General features: G+C 43.5%; 1 protein-coding gene across 3 annotated transcripts in view; it reads left to right on the top strand.

Moving 5' to 3' along the window:
• The first annotated feature begins 3 nt into the window (after positions 1-3).
• The window catches only part of XRRA1 (X-ray radiation resistance associated 1), a 66143-nt gene continuing 45367 nt past the window's right edge, over positions 4-20779 (top strand). Inside the window, exons 1-5 of one of the 3 annotated variants that reach the window (XM_044929373.2) lie at positions 4-249; positions 7886-7953; positions 10172-10269; positions 16602-16786; positions 19763-19834. In XM_044929373.2, the coding sequence (XP_044785308.2) occupies positions 10176-10269; positions 16602-16786; positions 19763-19834 (351 nt within the window). In that variant the 5' untranslated portion in view covers positions 4-249; positions 7886-7953; positions 10172-10175. The remainder of the gene's footprint in view (positions 250-7885; positions 7954-10171; positions 10270-16601; positions 16787-19762; positions 19835-20779) is intronic. The other 2 variants (XM_025266423.3, XM_025266422.3) reach the window with 2 other exon arrangements.

Below are 20779 nucleotides of genomic sequence, written 5' to 3' on the forward strand. Positions count from 1 at the left end.
TGACGCGAGGTTGCTAGCGGAAGTGGCCGCGAGGCTTGCCGGGACTTGTAGTAATTAGAAGCTCCAGCCATCGGTTGCCGCCTTCTCGGCCGGCCGCCGCGTCGCGGTTACTAAGGGGTGGAGAAGGTAGTGGCAGGCGCCACGGTGGAGCGGCTCCGAGATTCCCGGGAGGCTCGGAGGCGCGCATCCCGCCCGACCGGGGCGTCGCCCTCGCGGACATCTCGGAGGCGGAAGCGACGCCGGAGGCAGGTGCGGCTGGAAACTTAGTTTGCGTGAGGGGTTAGAGTCTCCGCCGCTCCACATGTAGTGTTTCCCAAGGATGGGATAGTAGCTCGTCCTTATCCTTTTTTAGCCTTGTTACTGCACTTACTGGTTTTCTGGTGACTGTCATCTTATTTTCGTGATACAGAGAACTCACAGTCACTGAGTGCCTGTTGCCTACCAGGCGCTGTCTTCAGTCTTAAGTGCCTATGTATCCATCCTCATTTAGTCCCCTGACGGAACAGTTAGATGAGGAAACTAAGGAAATTAACCAAGGCCAGATAGCATGTATCAGAACCTAGTTTAGCAGCCAGGTGTTTGTGTCATCAAACCCGTGCCATGCTCCCTTTGTTACCACCTGGGGTCCTTGGACTCTAATCAATAGAAATTGATAAGAGGCCAGGCAAGGAATTCGGGCAAGATTTTATTGGGACTCCACTTGCAGCAGGCTTCCCTGATAGCTCAGTTGGTAAAGAATCCGCCTGCGTTGCAGGAGACCCCTGTTCGATTCCTGGGTCGGGAATATCCCCTGGAGAAGGGAAAGGCTACCCACTCCAGTATTCTGGCCTGGAGAATTCCACGGACTGTGTAGTCCATGGGGGTCGCAAACAGTCGGACACGACTGAGCGACTTTCACTTTCCTCTTGCAGCAGCAGAGAGCAAAGCAAGAAACAGGGGTGGGGGTGGCGAGTGAGCTGGTCCCTTAAATGGGGTGCGGGTAGGGAGCCAAATGGGTGAGGTGGGGGAGTGGCTTACTGTGGTCTGCCCACACCCTTTGTGGTGCTGTGTGCAGGGATCATGCACAGTATCCTACTCTTGCTCCTGGCACCTCAGAAGAGACAGTTGGATTTTGGCCTTTTTGTGTGTTATTGTTCATAATTTGCCCCACCTGTGCATGCATGCAGTTATTTTTAGTCCCTTCTACTTTATTTGTATTAATATTTTTTTTGCTGTACAAAGAGGTGTTTGTCCAGGTACTAGCACTCTAGTAAAGGGTCCCAGGTCCCAGCCTATATCACCTTTGCCTCTCTGCATTTACAGTTTTAGGATGTAATAATATTGTATATTTTTATTAAATTTTTTACACAATATTTATTGAGCACCAACCTTACTTGCAGCTGTACTAAGAGATACTAGGGGATCAGAAAAGACCTGTTCCGAGTTACCATATAACAGGACCCAGTACACTATGAGCTACTACATTGCATCATTTTTTATTTTTCTTTAATCCCTAGAAATTCCTCGTGGTGGTTTAGTTGCTAAGTCGTGATTGACTCTTGCGACCCCATGGACTGTAGCCTGCCAGGCTCCTCTGTCCATGGAATTCTCCAGGCAAGAATACTGGAATAGGTTGCCATTTCCTTCTCCAGGGGATCTTCCTAATCTAAGGATTGAACCCAGGACTCCTGCTTTTTAGGCAGATTCTTACCAACTGAGCTCAAGGGAAGCCCTTGAAATTCCTCATGTAAATGTCCAAATCATTGAACAAATTAAGTACTTACTATGGAAACATTCCCACTCCAGTACTTTTGCCTGGAAAATCCCATGGATGGAGGAGCCTGATAGGCTGCAGTCCATGGGGTTGCTAGAGTCCAACACGACTTCACTTTCACTTTCACTTTTCACTTTCATGCATTGGAGAAGGAAATGGCAACCCACTCCAGGGTTCTTGCCTGGAGAATCCCAGGGACAGGGAAGCCTGGTGGGCTGCCGTCTATGGGGTTGCACAGAGACAGACACGACTGAAGCAACTTAGCAGCAGTAGCAGCAGCATGGAAACATTACATGCAGTTTCTTCATCTCTGTGAAGCAATCCAGTCAGATGCCTCTGTAGCTTCATGTTTATCTTTTAATAACTTGTGTTTCAAGACCCAGCTCTAATGTCACCTGCTCTGTGAAACCTTTCCTGATCCTCCTCCTTTCTTTGCAGACAGAATACAGAACTCCATAGCATTGTGCTCATGGTTCTGTTTGATTCAGTAAGCACTCAGTTGAGCCTCTTCAGTGGTCCAGATCTTGTATGAGGTGTGGGTGATAAAGATGTGGTTAGGACCCAGGCCTGGCTGTGCGAGGCTCCCAGTCTGAGGTTGGGGTGCGAGGAGTGGGAAACATAGGTAAGCAGGCCATTGTAATACAGTGTGGCACAGTGCCTCCATTAAGAGGTGGGGTAAGATGGTAGCACAGATAAAGGTCAACCAAAGGAGGAGGATATACAGGGAAGCTTTTTGTATGAGTCAGGCAAAGAAGGGGGGCAAAAGTGTGATAGCCCAGAGGGATGGAAAAAAAGCAAATGTATGCAGATGAAAGTGAAAGAGGAGAGTGAAAAAGTTGGCTTAAAGCTCAACATTCAGAAAACGAAGATCATGGCATCTGGTCCCGTCACTTCATGGGAAATAGATGGGGAAACAGTGTCAGACTTTATTTTTTTGGGCTCCAAAATCACTGCAGATGGTGACTGCAGCCATGAAATTAAAAGATGCTTACTCCTTGGAAGGAAAGTTATGACCAACCTAGATAGCATACTGAAAAGCAGAGACATTACTTTGCCAACAAAGGTCCGTCTAGTCCAGGCTATGCTCTTTCCAGTGGTCATGTATGGATGTGAGAGTTGGACTGTGAGGAAAACTGAGCACCGAAGAATTGATGCTTTTGAACTGTGGTGTTGGAGAAGACTCTTGAGAGGCCCTTGGACTGCAAGGAGATCCAACCAGTCCATTCTGAAGGAGATCAGCCCTGAGTGTTCTTTGGAAGGAATGATGCTAAAGCTGAAGCTCCAGTACTTTGGCCACCTCATGTGAAGAGTTGACTCATTGGAAAAGACTCTGATGCTGGGAGGGATTGGGGGCAGGAGGAGAAGGGGATGACAGAGGATGAGATGCCTGGATGGCATCACCGACTCTATGGACGTGAGTCTGAGTGAACTCCGGGAGATGGTGATGGACAGGGAGGCCTGGCGTGCTGCGATTCATGGGGTCGCAAAGAGTCAGACATGACTGAGTGACTGAACTGAACTGAACTGAATGTAGATGAGAAGCATTAGTCTGTGTTGTGTGTGTGCATTTTGGAGCTGAGAGACACTACCATCAGATTGAGATTAGCAGCTTCACATTTGAGATAGAGACCAGAGGTGGCTGAAACTAGGTAGGCAGCCTCTAAGTCTGGAACTTGGTCTGTGTTTTTTCCATCACACAGGTAAATGCCGTACTTTTCTTAGGGATTACTTCCTAGACAGTGTAACCTGGGGGTTATGTGCCCTTCCTAACATGTTAGTCATAAATCTACACCTTCTCACCTTGTATTCCTCATAGGAAACTGTAGTTTCCAGGATACTTAGTGAATATCTTTTCCCAGATTGTGTCTTTAAGTTTTGTCTTTGCTGCTTTTGTCATGCATAAGTTTATTTTGTGTAAATGGTGGTATAAATGATCCTTTCCTTTCTGATTTTTGATTTTCACTTCCTATTTAAGCTGTCTACCCCCAGGGAAAACAAACCAATCTGATCACATGGACCACAGCCTTGTGTAACTCATTTAAACTATGAGCCATGCCATGTAGGGCCACCAAGACGGATGGGTCATGGTGGAGACTTCTGACAAAATGTGATCCACTGGAAAAGGGAATGGCAAATCACTTCAGTATTATTGCTTTGAGAACTGAGAGGGTAACAGGCAGGAAGGCCAGGGGTCTCCAAATGGAGGAAATAGCCTGCAAGTGTCAGACATTTTTATCTCTCTTAAGCGGCAGGAGGAAACAAACTAGCAATATTTTTTTCCTTCTCTATACAAATTTAAAGAGAGGTTTCTCTTAAAATACTGTGTTGCCATAATGACCCCTGGTTTCTCCTGAAGTTAGCTATTCTTGAGCCTAGAGATAACCAATGCCTTTTTCTTATGGAAATGTTTGTCTTAAGCTATGCTAATGTACTACGCCTTTACCCCAAACTCTGTCTCCAAGTCGGTTCCGCCTCTGGGCCCAAAACCTACTTGACAAACCAGTATGTTATACTCAGATATTGTTCCCCTAATCTATGTAAATGAAACTATTTGTATGGTGGTCTGCCCTTCTTTAAGATTCAAGTTAATTATTTTATGGCCCAAGGTAAACCATTTGGTGCCATTCTAAATTTTAAGACATTCCTTTCTTTCATTAACAGACTGCTAGTGACTATATAACATCCAGCTGAAGACTAACAAGGGGGGTACTCTTTCTGCCCCCTTCTGATGCCTATGTCAGAAGCTTTCTCTATCTCCTTTATACTTTAATAAAACGTTATTACACAAAAGCTCTGAGCGATCAAGCCTCGTCTCTGGCTCCGGATTGAATTCTTCTCCTCCGGGGGCCAAGAATCCCGGTGTATTTGCGTGATTCAACAACAACCTTTCAGAACCCCATGAACAGTATGAAAAGGCAAAAAGATATGACACTGAAAGATGAACTCCACAGGTAGGTAGGTGCCCAATATGTTACTGGAGATCAGTGGAGAAATAACTCCACAAAGGATAGAGATGGAGCCAAAGCAAAAATAACACCCAGTTGTGGATGTGACTGGCAATGGAATTAAAGTCTGATGCTGTAAAGAACAATATTGCCTAGGAACCTGGAATGTTAGGTCCATGAATAAAGGCAAATTGGAAGTGGTCAAACAGGAGATGGCAAGAGTGAGCATTGACATTTTAGGAATCAGCGAACTAAAATGGACTGGAATGGGTGAATTTAACTCAGATGACCATTATATCTACTACTGTGGGCAGGAATCCTTTACAAGAAATGTAGTAGCCATCATAGTCAACAAAAGAGTCCGACATGCAGTACTTGGATGCCATCTCAAAAATGACAGAATGATCTCTCTTCGTTTCCAAGGCAAACCATTCAGTATCACAGTGTTCCAAGCCTATGCCCTGACGAGTAATGCTGAAGAAGCTGAAATTAAATGGTTCTTATGAAGACCTACAAGACCTAGAACTAATACCCCCAAAAGATGTCCTTTTCACTATAGGGGACTGGAATGCAAAAGTAGGAAGTCAAGAAATACCTGGAGTAACAGGCAGATTTGGCCTTGGAGTACAGAATGAAGCAGGGCAAAGGCTAACAGAGTTTTGCCAAGAGAACGCACTCATCATAGCAAACACCCTCTTCCAACAACACAAAAGATGACTCTACACATGGACATCACCAGATGGTCAACACCGAAATTAGATTGATTATATTCTTTGCAACCAAAGATGGAGATGCTCTATACAGTCAGCAAAAACAAGACTGGAAGCTTCTGTGGCTCAGATCATGAACTCCTTATTGCCAAATTCAGACTTAAATTGAAGAAAGGAGGGAAAACCACTAGACCATTCCGGTATGACCTAAATCAAGGTCAAATCAAATCCCTTATGATTATACAGTGGAAATGACAAATAGATTCAAGGGATTAGATCTGATAGAGTGCCTGAAGAATTATGGACAGAAGTTCGTGACATTGTACAGAAGGCAATGATCAAGACCATCTCCAAGAAAAAGAAATGCAAAAAGGCAAAATGGTTGTCTGAGGAGGCCTTACAAATAGCTGAGAAAGGAGAAGTGAAAGGCGAAGGAGAAAAGGAAAGATATACCCATCTGAATGCAGAGTTCCAAAGAATAGCAAGAAGAGATAAGAAAGCCTTCCTCAGTGATCAATGCAAAGAAATAGAGGAATATAATAGAATGTGAAAGACTACAGATCTCTTCAAGAAAATTAGAGATACCAAGGAATATTTCATGGAAAGACGGGCACAATAAGGGACAGAAATGGTATGGACCTAACAGAAGCAGAAGATATTAAGAAGAGGTGGCAAGAATACACAGAAGAACTGTACAAAAAAGATGTTTCATGAGCCAGATAACCACGATGGTGTCCTCACTCACCTAGAACCAGAAATCCTGGAATGCAAAGTCAAGTGGGTCTTAGGAAGCATCACTACGAACAAAGTTAGTGGAGGTGATGGAATTCCAGCTGAGGTATTTCAAATCCTAAAAGATGATGCTGTGAAAGTGCTGTACTCAATATGCCAGCAAACTTGGAAAACTGAGCAGTACCACAGGACTAGAAGAGCTCAGGTTTCATTCCAATCCCAAAGAAAGGCAATGCCAAAGAATGCTCAAACTACCACACAATTGCACTCATCTCACACACTAGTAAAGTAATGCTAAAAATTCTCCAAGCCAGGCTTCAATGGTACGTGAACCATGAACTTCCATATGTTCAAACTGGATCTAGAAAAGGCAGAGAAATCAGAGATCAAATTGCAAAAATCCATTGGATCATCAAAAAAGCAAGAGTTCCAGTAAAACATCTACTTCTGCTTTATTGACTATGCCAAAGTCTTTGACTGTGTGGATCACAACAAATTGTGGAAAATTCTTCAAGAGATGGGAATACCAGACCACCTTACCTGCCTCCTGAGAAATGTGTATGCAAGTCAGGAAGCAACAGTTAGAACTGGACATGGAACAACAGACTGGTTCCAAATAGGAAAAGGAGTATGTCAAAGCTGTTTATTGTCACTGCTTATTTAACTTATATGCAGAGTACATCATGAGAAATGCCAGACTGGATGAAGTACAAGCTGGAATCAAGATTGCTGGGAGAAATATCAATAATAACCTCAGATATGCAGATGACACCACCTGTATTTATGGCAGAAAGTGAAGAAGAACTAAAGAGCCTCTTGAAAGTGAAAGAGGAGTTGGCTTAAAACTCAACATTCAGAAAATGAAGATCATGGCATCTGGTCCCATCACTTCATGGCAAATAGATGGAGAAACAATGGAAACAGTGAGAGATTTTATTTTGGGGGGCTCCAAAATCACTGCAAATGGTGACTGCAGCCATGAAATTAAAAGATGCTTGCTCCTTGGAAGAAACGTTATGACCAACCTAGACAGCATGTTAAAAAACAGAGAGATCACTTTGCCAACAAAGGTCTGTCTAGTCAAAGCTATGGTTTTTCCAGTAGTCATGTATGGATGTGAGAGTTGGACTATAAAGAAAGCTGAGCACTGAAGAATTGATGCTTTTAAACTGTGGTATTGGAGAAGACTCTTGAGAGTCCTTTGGACTGCAAGGAGATCCAACCAGTCCATTCTGAAGGAGATCAGCCCTGGGGTTTCTTTGGAAGGACTGATGTTGAAGCTGAAATTCGAATACTTTGGCCACCTGATGTGAAGAACTGACTCATTTGGAAAGACCCTGATGCTGGGAAAGATTGAAGGTGGGAGGGGTAGGGGACGACAGGATGAGATGTTTGCTTGGCATCACCAACTCAATGGACATGAGTTGGAGTAAGCTCCGGGGGTTGGTAATGGACAGGGAAGCGTCGCGTGTTGCCGTCCATGGGATTGCAAAGAGTTGGACGTGACTGAGCAACCGAACTGAACTGAGCCCCACCTCATTGTCATAAAATTATTTTCTTCTTACACTTTCCTGTCTATGTCTCTGTTTTCTTTTCTATTTCTGGAATCTTTAGTCCTGTGGCATTTTTCTAGGCCTCAGGTGAGACACATTTTGAAACAAAGTGTCACAGAAGGATATAATTAATGAGAAAGTTAAAGAGATCTAAATGACAGACTAAGAAGAAGTGCAATATCTATTTTATAGGTGAAGAAACAGGGGAAGAAACAGAATAAAAAAGAAGTCAAGAGGTCTCTTCCAAGATCAAAGATCAAGTAAGTACTATGCAGAACCAAAGTCAACATATTCTGTAAGTTATTGAAATTTTCTCCAACAGTCATCTCTGACCTTTCCCAGGTAACCATACTCATTCATTCATTCATTTACCCCTCTAGCAGATTGTGGTTAGTCCCAAGAGGGATTTCCTGAAAGACAGATTGACTCCATGACTGTGTTTCCCCATCCAGTCATCCATTCATCCCTTCATCTTCCTGACACATTTTTAATGAGTCTAGGCTCCATGCTAGGCTCTGGGATCATATAGGTAAATAGGTATTATAGGCCCCATAGCAGGTGGAAAGTTGGTAAGGGAATAAAAATTATAACAAAGTGAAAAGTATTATACTAGGAGAAGTAGGGAGATTCGCGGAAATACATGGAAAGTATCTCCAACCTTTTGCAGGGTGGCAGGGCTCAGGAAATTCACAGTGCCCTGTGTTGAACCAGAGGAGATAACAAGATCACTCATTCATTCCATGCTGCTGCTGCTGCTAAGTCACTTCAGTCGTGTCCGACTCTGTGTGACCCCAGAGACGGCAGCCCACCAGGCTCCCTGTCCCTGGGATTCTCCAGGCAAGAACACTGGAGTGGGTTGCCATTTGCTTCCATTTGCATGGAAGTGAAAAGTGAAGGTGAAGTCGCTCAGTCGTGTCCGACTCCTAGCGACCCTATGGACTGCAGCCTACCACGCTCCTCCGTCCATGGGATTTTCCAGGCAGGAGTACTAGAGTGGGTTGCCATTGCCTTCTCCCATTCATTCCATAGGTGGAGTCTATTATGTGCCAGGTGTTAGATGCTGGGAGTGAAGAGATGTGCATCATAGATGCTGTCCTTCCTCAGAGTCTAATTAGGGAGATTAGAAATATGTTTTAAAAAAAACTCTGGGCCTTGGGAGGACCACTGTATCCTTCATTTGACTCACACTTGTTTACTGAGCGTTTCCTGTGAGCTTTCCAAAAGTAGAAGAGAGACAGTGAATTGGACCTGTTTTGAGACTTTCAGGTTCAGAGACCATTGAAAGAGTCCCTTTATGATTGTTAGTAATCTCACGAGGTATAAGGGGTTCCAACCACAAAAGATGTACAGAAGAAACACGCCAGAGTTTAGCTAAAGCAGCAGTCATTTACCTTTGGAAGTTTCAATGAAGGTTTTATGGAAGGGATGGCATCTGGATTGAGTCTAGAAAGAAGCTTTTTTTTTTTTTTCTATTACCTCATTTAATTCTTAGAACAGTTCTCTGAGGCACAGGTTTAATCCTCATTTATATTTGAGAAATCTGAGGCACAAAGAGGTAAAGTGATTTGCCCAGGGTCACTCCGCTCAGTGGCAGAAACTAGCCTCAAACTTAAGACCCTGTCTGTAAAATTGTTGCCTCTTCCTGTTTCACCCATCTCCTTGTCATATGTTTCTCTTCTGGGAAACATTTTCTGAGGACACCTGATCCCAGCTCTCTACTCTGCTCTTCCCATGGACTGAATCTTCCCAGACCCTCCATCTTAGGGTCCTACCTTCTTGCCAGGGTCTCCTTTCCCCTGGCCAGGGGCTTAAAGGTTCCTAAACCTCTGCTACCCCAATTTGTCTAAAGCTATCCCAAAGCAGGTTTAGGAATTACTGCTGCTACTGCTGCTAAGTCACTTCAGTCATGTCCAACTCTGTGCGACCCCATAGATGGCAGGCCCCCAGGCTCCGCCATCCCTGGGATTCTCCAGGCAAGAATACAGGAGTGGGTTGCCAATTCCTTCTCCAATGCATTAAAGTGAAAAGTGAAAGTGAAGTTGCTCAGTCATGTCCGACTCTTAGCAACCCCACGGACTGCACCCTACCAGGCTCCTGCGTCCATGGGATTCTCCAGGCAAGAGTACTGGAGTGGGTTGCCATTGCCTTCTCCTAGGAATTACTGGATCCCTTTAATGAAAAATCTCAATCTCTAAGAGCTCAGGGTTTAAAGAATTTAGATCTTCGATTAGAAATTTCTTTTCCTAAAAGAAGTGGCATTGGAGCCTAATCTTAAATCATGAGATCAGTGAGATGAACAAGATGGAAGAACTGTTTTGGGCCAAAGGAACACTAAGAACAAAGGCATGGACCTGTAGAGCCTCAGAGAAAGGGTGTGTGTTGGGGGTGGTCCTGGTGGGCTCATAGGCTGTGCTGGGGTGAGAGCAGCCCTGCCCCTCCTCACTCCTTACTTCCTTGTTTTCCGTGCTTGGCTCTCAGGGTCATGGCCTCTGCAGGACTCTACAAGCTGGATGATGGGAAGCCTCACCTGAGCAACTGCTTTCCAGCTAAAAACCTGCTTCGGACACCAGAGGAAGGTCAGGTGACTTCTCAAATCAGAACCTTTGCCTCACACCCAGCACCTGCTTCAGAATGTCTCTAACACCCATGTCTTCCTCTTCAACCCATTCACTAATGTTCCCTGCCCCATCCTATCCCTTCCCTTCTAATCCATCTTCCCCCCAGCAGCCTCAGGGAGTCTAATTTTTTTTTATCCTATTTATGTATGTATTTGGGCTTACCAGGTAGCTCAAACGGTAAAGAATCTGCCTGCAATGTGGGAGACCTGGCTTTGATCCCTGGGTTGGGAAGATCCCCTGGAGAAGGGCACGGCAACCCACTCCAGTATTCTTGCCTGGAGAATTCCATGGACAGAGGAGCCTGGCAGGCTACAGTCCATGGGCTTGCAAAGAGTCTGACATGACTGAGCAACTAACACTTTCACTTTTATGTATCTGTTTAAAATGTCTTATTTTTATATAATTTTTTAAGATTACTTTTTATTTACAGTTATTACAAGATATTGGCTGTATTCCCCATGTACAGTACATCCTTGAGCCTAACTTACGCCCAGGAGTTTGTACCTCCCAACCCTACATGGCCCCTCCATCCCTGTTCTGCGCTTGGAACCACTAGTTTGTTCTCTATGTCTGTGAGTCTGCTTCTTCAATTTTTTTATTCACTAGTTTGTTGTATTCTTTAGATTCTACCTATAAGCAATATCTTATATGGGCAGTTTTTCTCTTTATCTGTCTGACTTATTTCACTTAGTATAATGCCCTCAAGGTCCATCCATGTTGTTGCAAATGGCAAAATTTCTTTTTAATGGTTAAGTAGTACCCCATTGTATATACATCCGACAGATTTTATCTGTTCATCTGTTGATGGACGCTTAGGTCGTTTCCATGTCTTGGCTGCTGCAAATAATGCTGCTTTGAACACTGGGGTATGTTTTTGAATTAGTAACTTTGGTTTTTTAAAATTATTTGTTTATTTTTGGCTGTGCGGGGTCTTTGTTGCTGCTCGGACTTTTCTCTAGTTGCAGGGCGTAGCGGCTGCTCTTTGTTGTAGTGTGTGAGCTTCTCATTGCAGCAGCTTCTCTTGTTATGGAGTATGAGTTCTAGGGCATGTGGGCTTCAGGAGCTGCAGCGCATGGGCTCAGAAGCCGTGGTTCCCAGGCTCTAGAACACAGACTCAATAGTTACCGTGCACGGCCTTAGGTTCTCCATGGCATGTGGGATCCTCCCAGACCAGGGATCGAACTGGTGTCTCCTGCACTAGGAGGTAGGTTCTTTACCAGTGAGCTACTAAGGACGCCCAGTGACTTTGTCCTTTTTGGATATATACCCAGGAGAGGAATTTCTGGATCATATGGTCGTGCTATTTTTAATTTTTTGAGGAACCTCCATAATGTATTCCACTGTGGCTGCACCAATTTCTATGCCCACTAACAGTGTACAAAGGTTCTCAGGGAACCTTCTAATGTACACCACAGTGTTCTCATCTGTTCAGTGAATTCTCACTGCTGTTCCTTTACTTTTCTGCTCTACTCCATGCCTTGATTTATTCCCTGTTTCATAGTGTTCTATTTTGACATAGCTTTTTAAATAAAATTGTTAATTTGTTTAATTGAAGGATAATTGCTTTACAGAATTTTGTTGTTTTCTGTCAAACCTCAACGTGAATCAGCCATAGGTATACATATCCCCTCCCTTTTGAACCTCCCTCTCATTTCCCTCCCCATCCCACCCCTCTAGGTTGGTACAGAGTCCTTGTTTGAGTTTCCTGAGACATACAGCAAATTCTCTTTCGCTATCTATTTTACATATGGTCATGTAAGTTTCCGTGTTACTCTTTCCATACATCTCACCCTCTCCTCCCCTCTCCCCATGTCCATGAGTCTATTCTCTTTTCACATAGTTTTTTACCATTTGCCTGGAATGTTCCAGCCCTCATTCCATTTGTCCAGACTCCTCCCATCCTTCAGCTTGTCTCCCACACCTTCCAGTAAGCTGTGTCCAGCTACTCCAGCCCTCAGTGCCCGTCCTCTCTTGTGAGCCATCTTCCTTTCTGTGTTTCTTGTTTGATGTATAGTCATATTCTGCCTAGCTCCTAAATAAAGTGGCTTAAACTTGACTCTGCTAAATAGTTTTTAAAGCATCCCTCCTAATGCTGAGCAGAGTCCTGCACATGGAACACTGCTGAGAAGTATGGTTTCACTGGATTGGATTTATTGCTTTGAAAGTGTAGAGCAAGGGAAAAGTACCCCTAGATTACCCTGGATGAGTGGCTTGCTGGTCACTCTGTACCTGGAATAGTGGAAGAACCTTCTCCTTCAGTTTGTCCTCCCCACTTCTCTTGAGTGATTTTACTTTTCACATAGGACCTTCTGTGGCCACCTAGTTGTTTAAAATCCTCCTGTGGAGCTGTCAGTAAGAACTCATTATTTCATGCCCACACTCCCTCGCACACACATAGATGGACAGAGAAATAAATATAGCTGTATATATCTTCATGTGTTAGTATACATATGTATATTTCCTGGCCCACAGAGGGCAATAATACCTCAGTTGCAAAAGGATGCTTGGCACCTCAATGTTGGTTTCTAAATACCATTCTCCAATAAAAGAAGCCAGGGCTTCTCAGGCAAAAAGTTGTGTCTAGGACTGAGTCAGGAAAAAATACTCTTTGAGCCAGAAAATAAAGCAGTGTTCAGAAAAGTGATGGGGGCAATTTGAAAGGACATAGGTGCCAACCTGAGGGAATGCCCAGTGGGCAAAGCTGGAACAGTATGAGCAAGCAAAATAAATAAAGGTAAAATTGGGTTGTAATCTGTAGAATAAGTTTTAATATATAGTCATGATCTCATATGATATAATTAAACTCTGATTACATAAATAAGTGGGGGAGAAGAGCAGCTCTTCCTTACAATAGAATTCTAGTTAATAAATGTAGAAGGAATGAAGGAAATAGAAAATCACTATCAAAACATCACAATAATAATTTTTACAAGCAAGAAGCTCTACAGTGTTCTTTAGAGAAATAGAACCAGTAGAATATGTGTGTGTATGTCTCTCTGTATGTATATCCTGCATGTTTTGTTTTCATATACATACATGTGTGTATATATGTGGACAAACACACATAGATAAATTACGTATTTCAAGGAATTGGTTTATGAAATGTGGAGGCTGGCAAGTCTGAAATCTGTAGGACAGGCAGGCTGAAAACTCAGGTTTTCATGCTCATGCTGCAGTCTTAAGGCAAAATTTCTTCTTCCCTTGGGAAGCCTGTTGTTTTGCTTTTAAGGTCTCTTAGGTGAATGGGTGAGGCCCACACATTATCCATGGATTGTTTCAGGTACCTAAAGTCAACTGATTGTCAGAAACACCTAGATTAGTATTTGATTAACTAACTGCTTACCACAACCCAGCCAAGTTGACACATGAAATTAACCATCATAGATGCTAGAATTCATGTGTTAAAGTATGATGAAAAACAGGTTATTTGTATAGTCTTGAGCTGTCTTTATTAATTTCAAAGGGACTTCTTAGTAGAGTGACTAAGCTGACACCACCTTGGCTAAGTGATCAAAATTAACATCCCCAGTAATAAGATATAATTGGCATCATGTGTGCTCTGATATGTGCTGAGGAGGGCACAGCACCACTTCTTGCCAAACTGCAAGGCCTTTAGTCTAAATTATGGGGGAAAAATAAAACAAACTCAAATTGAGAGACATCTTATAAAGCAATTGACTATTGATTAGTACTCTTCAAAAGTGTCAGGATCACACAAGAAAAATAAAGACTGCAGAACTGTCACGGATTAGGGGAGACGAAGGTGATGTGACAGCTAAATGAAATGTGAGATCTTGGATAGGACCCTGGAACAGAAAGAGAACATTAGTGAGAAAACTGATGGAAGTCAAATAAAGGTTGTAGATTAATTACTAATATTATGCCATTGTTAATTTCTTGGCTTCAGCCATTGTATTACGATTATATACGATGATAACATTAGGGAAACTGGGTGAAGGCTGTACAGGAACTCTGTGTTATTTTTACAGCTTTTCTGGAAGTCTAAAATTATCTCAAAATGAAAATTTACAGGTGGGTGGAAACCTTCCTATGGACAGATACTCTTCCTGCTAAAAGCCTACCACGTTAAAACCTAAACTCCTTATTCTGGTCCTCCAGACCGTTCAGATCTGACTCTGCTGACCTCCTCAGCCTCATCTCTTTTCCTTCATGTCCATCTCCTGACACACTCCAGGCTTTCCTTCCTGGCTGTGCTGGCAGTTTGGGCACCAGCTCAGGCTGGAGTGTTCAAGAGTTTGGACTGCTGGGATAGGACAAGGGTCCATGTGCTAGATGAGGGCAGCCCTGGGAAATGAGTGCCCGGGCTGTTGGGCCCCAGATGGGAATAGGAACTGGCTCACATCAGGCATAGGGCAGAAGCAGCATCCAAGAGCCAGGATTAGCAACAGTACTCAGGTGAGCCAAGGCAAGCACCTGAGGCGGGGGAGTGGGCTATGTGGCAGGGAAACGGTGGTTAGAGGCACCAAACTGGTCCCCACAGCTCTGTGCTGTTCTTTGCAGTCCCAATCTTTCATGCCTCTGAGTACTTTCTGTGCCCTTTTCTCTGCCCAGGCTACTTGGTTTTTCCCTCTTCACCTGGTCAGCTTTCAACATACAAGACCCAGCTCATCCCCTAGGCTGGTAGCTCCCCACTCTGGGCTTCACAGCACTCTTCATATTTATTGAGCACCTTTGAATCCTCAGTCACATTCTTCTCCAGAGCCCCAACTCCTGCCACAAAGTCAGTGCTCAGAAAAGGTCTGAATGGATGATTGTGGGTGGGGGCTGTGGCTCAGGGTTCATTCAGCCACACTCAGTGCGATAAGCTCTGTGTAGGCCTTGGGAACATGGAGATGAATAAATCAGAGCCTGTATTCTCATGGAGCTTCCGTTCTAGAGGGCAAGACAGGCAATAAACAAGTGAACAATGATAGATATTGAACAATGAAGAGTGAACAATGACCAGTATCTGTCCATAGGAAGGTTTCTCCCCACCTGTAAATTTCCGTTTTGGGATAATTTTAGACTTCCAGAAAAGCTGTAAAAATAAAACAGAGTTCCTGTACAGCTTTCACCCAGTTTCCCTAATGTTAAATGAATAAATTACTGATGAAGGAGAGAACAAATTCTAGGATGTTGTCACGATTTTTATTGGATAGGCTTAGTTCAGTTCAGTTCAGTTCAGTTGCTCAGTCGTGTCCGACTCTTAGCAACCCGCTGAATCGCAGCACGCCAGGCCTCCCTGTCCATCACCATCTCCCGGAGTTCACTCAGACTCACATCCATCGAGTCTGTGATGCCATCCAGCCATCTTATCCACTGTCGTCCCCTTCTCCTCCTGCCCCCAACCCCTCCCAGCATCAGAGTCTTTTCCAGTGAGTCAGCTCTTCGCATGAGGTGGCCAAAGTACTGGAGTTTCAGCTTTAGCATCATTCCTTCCAAAGAAATCCCAGGGCTGATCTCCTTCAGAATGGACTCATTGGATCTCCTTAGTAGTGAACCTCATATTCTCTTTACTTGTGTACAATTTCTAGTTCTTTCTACAGTGGACATGTATTATTGAGTCTTTTAAAAATGGCAGCTGTCCTTTGATTTTTTTTTATTTTTTTTTATTTTTTAATATAAATTTATTTATTTTAATTGGAGGTTAATTACTTTACAATATTGTACTGGTTTTGCCATACATCAACATGAATCCGCCACAGGTATACACGTGTTCCCCATCCTGAACCCTTTGATTTTTTTTAATCCTGAGCTCCTAACACGACCTTTGCCTTGTAACGATAGAATTCAGGGTAAGGTCCAGGAAGATGGAACCCATTGAGTTGGTGTCATACAATGGACTTTACCCAAGAGATAACAAATGGTGCAGTAACTAGCTGGCCCAGGAAAAAAGGATCCGCTTAACTGAGGATAGTCAGGGAAGCCTTCACAGAATAGGAAATACTTTATCTGCAATCATGAAGGAACTGTTAAAGAGTTCAAAGGCAAAAATGTGGAGGAAAGAACTGGGCAAGTCATTCTACACTTTTGAGTCTTTGCCTTTTTGTCTATAAAACAGGGGCAGTAGCATGTTTCATTGGGTTTGGAGGCCAATTAAATAAGATAGGTATATAGATGTTCCCCTGCCCCCTGCAACCCCAGTTGTAGCATAGTATCTGGTGCATATTAGGTAATGAGGAGCTAATTTTCATTTTTGCTTTAAAGATAAGCATTCTGGAAGGGCACTAGTTTTGGCTTTGAAAGAGTTTACTCCTGTTCTCATCTTTTCACTGTTCTCATCTTTTCAGCAGGCCGAGGACACTGGCTAGTGGCTCGGAAGGGTAGCCTCAAGAAGAAGCCCAAGAATGTGGCTGAGACAACAGCTGAAGGTCAGGAAGGCCAGAAGGTTTCTTTTGAGGTTGGAGGGAAGAAAGGGTCTCGACAGGAAAACCAAGCGGACACTCCTGGACACATGCTGGACCTGGCTTTTCTGGTGAGAGTGAATGCATTCTGGAAGGGCTGGCAGCACCAGCTGACGACTGTCTTGGTGGGGGGGTGGGGGGGGGTGGCAAGGACTTGCCCTGCTTCCCTCTGGTGCAGTTACCTCCCATCCATGCCAAACTATTCGAATGGGCTTGGCAAATGGAGTACAGCCAAGATGCTGAAGGGACCCAGAGCTTTCTTTATATGTAAAGCTTTCTTTACATCCACTTTGTGAGATAGGTGTTATCATCCCCGTTATATTGTTGCCCTTGTGCAAATGAGAAAACTGAGGCCCCAAGAAATAATGTGCCTTGGCCAAAGTTCCTCAACTAGTAATTAGGACTCTAGTTTACCCTGGATTAGAACTACTCAGAATTAAAACTCTGGTCCATTGATTGTAAAGCCTGTGCCTTTACATTTTATCAGGTAAAAAGTCTTCATTGAGCCAGAGAGACAAAGCAGTAGGTCAAGGTAAACAGTAAATTTAAAAATCCTATTCCAGCACCCTGCTGGCTCAGTTGGTAAAGAAACTGCCTGCAATACAGTAGACCTGGGTTTGATCCCTGGGTCAGGAAGATCCCCTGGAGAAAGAAATGGCAACTCACTCCAGTATTCTTGCCTGGGAAATCCCATGGACAGAGGAGCCTGGCGGGCTACAGTCCGCAGGGTCACAAGAATTGGATGCAACTAAACCACCACCACTAGTCCAGCACATTGTAGGGTGTAAAGGCTTCTACTCTGCTCTGGGGAGACTCTAGGAACAGGGGAACTCGGGAGCCTCACACACCACTACCTTTGTCCCTGGGGTTTAGTATCTGGCTGAAAGCCAAGGATGCCAACTAGATATACCTAGTGTTTGGCTCAGGCTTTACAAAGAGGACTGGGATGGTAATTTTTATTTATTCTGTGCAATGCCTCAGTGGCTTTACACAGAAAGACCTATTTTGTAAACCAGTATTAATGTGCAGTCCAATGCTCATAGCTTCCCAAGAAGAACTCCCTGGCAGCTTACTTAGTTCCCAGACCCTGCTTATGGTTCCTACACAGATCAAATGTTGAAAGAGAACTTTAAGGAGGTATCTCACATAAAGGGTAGCATAGGCTTTTTGCAGAATACTGTGGAGTTTCTTTGATTATTAGGTCCACTTCTCATTAGGGATGTGGAAGATTGAAGCAGCAGTACTGAGAAGGGGCAGAACCACTTCCCATAGTGCTCTTCTTTTCCCCTTTATTTTCAGCATTGCAACATATTCACATTCAGATCACTTGTTACAATCCTGAGATGACTGCTGAAACTCTGGTCATCACATTTAAAGCATAACATCCAGAGGTAGAAAAGGGAACATCACTGTCTTATATTGATTTTTAAATATAAGCAGCTTCCCAGAACTGGCCTCCTATCCCCAGCAGCCTGCGTCTCATTGGCCAAACATATATCACAAGTCCCAGCAGTCACTGGTTAGGGGACCATAACCACCATGCTTGGATTAGACAAAGTCAAGACTTAGCCTGTAGAGCTGGGGTTGAAGGATACATCTAGTTAGAGAAATGTGAATGAACTGGGTTCTTTCACAGTGAGGAGTAGAGAAGTGGCTCTAGAGAAATGAGCTAACGTCTGGTATAGTGATTTCTTTCCACCCTTTTCTTTCTTCTAATCCTCTGTGTGTGTCAGATACAGCAATTTTTGTAAAATTGCCATCAGCCCTCTGCCAAAAAACCTCTTGACAGCTTTCCATTGACTGTGGGCTAAAATCCACAATCCTTTGCAGAGCCACCATGAATCCACATGATCTAATGAGCGCGTCCAGAATCTTACCTACCTGTTTTTCATCCTCTCAGAAACACCTTGCTTTCATTTGCCTGAATAGCATTCACAAACCCTGCCACCCACTTTCATGGGACCAGCTCGTACTTAGCACTTAAGGTATTGGCTGAAATATTCCTCAAATAGATACTTCCTCACTTCTACACTAAGATAAGGATCTCCCATTACTGTCTCCTATGGCTTCTTGAATTTCTCCTTTAAAATACTTACCGTATTTGTAAATACTTGCTTGCTCATTGGCTTCCATGCAGTTTTAAGCTTTATGAAGGCATGAAATACTTCTGCTTTTCTTTGTTGTCTTTTAAGTTCCCAGTTCCATGCCTAACCATGAAAGGCACAAGTAAATGATTAACTGAAAGAAGGAATGAGGTTTGGTTAAATAGAAATAGCAACTTCAAAGTTGAGATTTTTCATCTACCTTTTAATTGTGAAGGACAATATATGGTAGTCCTAAGAGCGCAGTGTTTAGTGATTACAGATTTGGGTTCAAATCTTAGATCCATCACTTACTGGCTATGGGGCCTTAGGGAAGTCATTTTCTCTCTCTTAGCATTATTTTTCTCATTTATGAAGAGATATATTCCCTTATGTCCAAGAGTTTAGTTAGGATTAGGAGAAAGTCCTTTCTCCTAAGTGGCATATAGGCTCTTTAGTTCCACAGCCAGGGATCAAACCTGCACCCTTTGCATTGGAAATACAGAGTCATAATCACTGGACCACGAGGGAAGTCCCAGGAGAAAGTTTCTTGATATATTTAGCATGACACATGGCCCAAAGTAGTGCTTAGTATATAAATATTTGGCAAATAAATGAATAGATGAGCAAACACAAAAGTTATGACAAGTATTTTGGTAATGCCCCAGAAATAAATATTTTACTGTAAGAACCAGTTAGAGGAAGTGGAGCTCTGAAAAGACAGAGAAAGAACAGAGAGGAATGCAGTCTCCTAAGAGCGCCATAAAGTCCACGTTTCCATCCACATCTTACATATGAGAAACAGAGATGGGAGAGCCGAGGTGGCAGCTTGATTCTGAGCAGCTCCAAAGCCTGTTCTTCCACTGTACCAGGCTGCCCTCCTCACCAGGGAGTCATTTGTTGTCTTGGCCAATTATATGAGCTTTGCTGGGGCCCTGAATGCTGATTCTTTGCATTGTGTTGCAGCTGAAGCACCACTGTGTGAAGGATCCATCAGACCTCTGCAGCATTAACGTGAGCGGCCTGAAGTTCTCCAAGGTACGACTGGCCACCGGAGATGTGACTGTGGTGAGCTACACCTGAGGTGGCTCCTGTCTGACCGACCATCATAACTTTCAGAGTCTCTGGGAACTGGGAATCTGGGCATAGGAAGGAGGAGAGTCACACAGGGACTCACTGGGTGGAAACAACATTCACGGACACTGTCTTTTGCTATAGATTTGGTATTGCCATTATCCCATGTGAGGTGAGTTAAAGGAATAAATAACCTTATGGAAGTGGTTTGAATGTGCATAGAATTTTATTGGGGTATGATTCATTGTGTGCAGAGAGTTCCCATCAGAAGAGCCTACAGGAGAAATTTCTCTCAGGTTTCAGTGCCAGGAATGGTATTGGTTCTCCCAAGATGCTGGTAACTGTTTTTTTTTTTTTTTTTGACCATGGCATTCTGGATCTTTCCTGAGCAGCTATCGAACCCGTGCCCCGTGCATTGGGAGGGTGGAGTTTTAATCATTCAACCTCCAGGGAAGTCTTGGTTTGTTCTTAACTCACAGACTCTGTGGCTTATATAATGAGTCATGTTTCTTTCCTTGCACTGGCTAATGGGTAGTTTGGAGCTAGATTTGTGGCCTGCCATACCCAGTATATGTATTATAGCACATATTTTTGATTTGTAGGCCTTCCATGGCATATAAAGAGAGATTGCGTGTAGAATGCCACACAGAAATTAAAAGGTATCAATGTAAGTAAATCTCAAAAGATCTGTGTATCTCAACACAAGTGAATCTCAAACATGTGGTGTTGAGTGAAGAAGGCAGGTTGCAGAATGGTATCTACAGTATGATGGCACTTAATATAAAATTTTAAAACATGTAAATAATAACTATATATGGCTTGTGGATACACATTCATGTAATGCAAGTATTAAAGAGATGTGGGATAATCACCAATTCAGGATAGCTGCTTTTTATGAGAGGGAGGGTA

This window comes from Bubalus bubalis, chromosome 16, assembly GCF_019923935.1.
Source record: "Bubalus bubalis isolate 160015118507 breed Murrah chromosome 16, NDDB_SH_1, whole genome shotgun sequence".
Lineage (NCBI taxonomy): Eukaryota > Metazoa > Chordata > Mammalia > Artiodactyla > Bovidae > Bubalus > Bubalus bubalis.